At 31.8% G+C, this 2,849-nt stretch overlaps 1 protein-coding gene across 1 annotated transcript; it reads left to right on the top strand.

The window, feature by feature from the left end:
* Positions 1-647: 647 nt before the first annotated feature.
* Positions 648-1,632, top strand: LOC108734730. Its single transcript, XM_025979896.1, has one exon. It carries the CDS (start codon positions 782-784, stop codon positions 1,604-1,606), a length of 825 nt encoding a protein of 274 aa, XP_025835681.1. The 5' UTR covers positions 648-781; the 3' UTR covers positions 1,607-1,632.
* The last annotated feature ends 1,217 nt before the right edge of the window (positions 1,633-2,849 follow it).

Here is a 2,849-nt window from a genome sequence, read left to right as displayed (position 1 = left end):
TCAAACTCTCTGCAATCTTAAATAATCAAACGTACAAGAAAAGAATGAAAGGAGTTGTCACACATTATGTAAATTACCCAATCGTAAATCACTCGTACCATACAATGAAAATAATTTTGTTTTTGTAAATAAATCAAAATTTAATTATTTCTTTTTCTTTATTTTTGTGAATATTTTTCTGTACTATTAAAGCTGTGTCATGCAAGATAACGCAATTTTATTTCAAGTATACACTTTTAATGTTTTTTGTGTAACATTTGAACAGTAGGAAACAATATCCGTAATTTTCCAATGGATCGACAGAAGTATTGTATCTTAAACTTTAAAGGCTATAATAATAACATATGATGTGAATATAATTCCAGATTTAATCTTTAATAAATATTATGTGTCCATATTTTTGATTAACTTTTTCTTAAACATTATTTCACTTTCGCTTTCCAGCCTTCTGTAGATCTCAATCAGCCTTTAGTTTCCAGTTTTTAAGAGCTATTTAATTATCATTCCAACTGAAGTACCACTTACTTATTGATTGTCAATTTAATCATTAAATAGAAAGATAAAATGCTTTTTACAAATATAATAATGCAACCTTTTATAAACACCTTATATATATGTACTTGCTGCCTCTTGACTATGTTTATTATTTACATACATACATACGCAGTAATTTAATATGTTGTGCAACAAAACGGTTTCATTGAAACTTCAATTTGTTGCAATGTCACCCATTACGTTTTAAATATCTGCTCATCTACACGAACAGTTTATTTCAACGTTGATGTTCAAGATGAGCGAATCAGAAAATGTGCTTAGTGAGATTATCGAACAAATCGCAAAGGAGAACAATATAGTCAAACCGAAAGTGGTGATTTCTGACACAACAAGGGGAGGATACCTTGGAATACCTAGTACAATTATAATTGAAGAAACTGGTAATGGAACTACACGCAAAACACTCCACTTGTTCTTAAAATCTGCTCCGAAGGATTCACGGGAAGCAGTCCCAATTCGGGACATATTCGTTAACGAGATTGCAATGTATGAAGAAGTGCTGCCTAATTACCTTAAGTTTCAAAAAGAAAAATTGGTGACAGACCCATTTCAAAGTACTGTAAAATGCTACAGGAGTTCCGCAATTTACGATAACGAATTTTTGGTATTTGAAGACCTAACAAAGAGCGGTTTCGTTCTTTGGGATAAAACGAAACCAATGACGACGAAATGTGTCGAATTTATTCTCAAAGAAACTGCCAAGTATCACGCTCTTTCCTTTGCTTTTCGAGACCAGAAACCTGATGAGTTTGATGATTTGGCGAAAAAACTTCATGTCAACGTACTTACCAATTTCTTTGAAACCACCCCATCATTTCTACACTCGTTAACAATGAATGTGAAATACGCTATGAACTTATTCGATCCCGTTGAGGATAAAAAAATTTGCGAAGCACTTGACAACTTTATAGAAAATGGAATTGAACCAATCGTTATGGGCCATGCAATTGAAGATAACGACAAGGTCGTCATAATTCATGGAGACAGTTGGTGCAACAATTTTATGTTAAAGTTTGAGGTATGTAAGACAAAATTCCTTCAGATTGATTGATTCAAATCAATAAACGCTTTTGGAACTCTTTCGCGAATGTTNAATTGGTAATTTATTTAAACATAAAAAAGCGCTCGTAAAAGTATTGGAAGATGAATGGTATTTATTAAGCTCTCAGAACTGATAATTATGTATAAAAGTACGTAGAATCTCATGGTACCAACGGTTTTCAAGTGCGTTGCCAAATAGATACTTTCGGGAATATTTTTTTGCAAAATATCTCATATTAAATTCAACATAAAAAAGCGCTCATGAAATTATAGGCAGATGGAAGGTTATTTAATAAGCTCTAAGAACTGAAAATTATATAAAAAAAGTACGTAGAATCTCATAATATCATTGGTTTTCGTGTCCGTTGTTAACTTGGTGCTGTCCGACACTATTTCTGCTAAATTTTGGTGACACTGTACGTTGGGTTGCCTGCAAATGTCACAATATAATAATTTAATTTAAATATAAAAGAGCGCTCGTAAAGCTATTGGGAAATGGAAGGTATTTACTAAACTTTTAGAAATGATAAATATGTAGAAAGGTACGTAGAATTTCATGGTGTCAAGAGTTTTCGAGTGCGATATCAAATTCGTACTATGCGGCATTATTTCTGTTAAAAACTAATAGTTCTTCCCACTGGCGAAAGTATGCCAGGTTCGGTTTTGCAGTGGCGTGCTCGTTAATAAATATGTATTACAATCCAAATCATGCTGTAGCGTTAGATATGACTGAACTTGCTAAAGACAATAAAGATGTAGGCAAACATTTTACATCTGCTGAAGTTCAAAGTAATGAAATATATAGAAAAAGACTTAGAGGAATTGTTACCCATTTTGTTAATAAAGGATTTATATGACTCCATTGATTTTTATTACCCAGTAAAGTAAAATTGTAATAACTTGTATCTCCGTTCTGCACTCTATATTGACAATTTTCTTGCACCCCTTTAAATTTGCTAGTTTTACTTTTAGTTTCAACTGTATTTTGATCTATATCTTCGTCTTGGCTAATTTTGACTTTAATTTGAATTGGTAATTTATTTAAACATAAAAAAGCGCTCGTAAAAGTATTGGAAGATGAATGGTATTTATTAAGCTCTCAGAACTGATAATTATGTATAAAAGTACGTAGAATCTCATGGTGCCAACGGTTTTCAAGTGCGTTGCCAAATAGATACTTTCGGGAGTATTTTTTTGCAAAATACTATATATCATATTAAATTCAACATAAAAAAGCGCTCGTGAAATTATAG

The sequence above is a fragment of the Agrilus planipennis genome, unplaced genomic scaffold, assembly GCF_000699045.2.
Source record: "Agrilus planipennis isolate EAB-ADULT unplaced genomic scaffold, Apla_2.0 scaffold2145, whole genome shotgun sequence".
In the NCBI taxonomy this organism is placed as follows: Eukaryota; Metazoa; Arthropoda; class Insecta; order Coleoptera; family Buprestidae; genus Agrilus; species Agrilus planipennis.
The sequence above is the reverse complement of the archived record's forward strand: the minus strand, read 5'-3'. Positions and strand labels throughout refer to the sequence as shown.

Excerpts from the sequence above, each read along its gene's own strand:
- LOC108734730 (XM_025979896.1), top strand. The coding sequence starts at position 782 with ATGTTCAAGATGAGCGAATCAGAAAATGTGCTTAGTGAGATTATCGAA.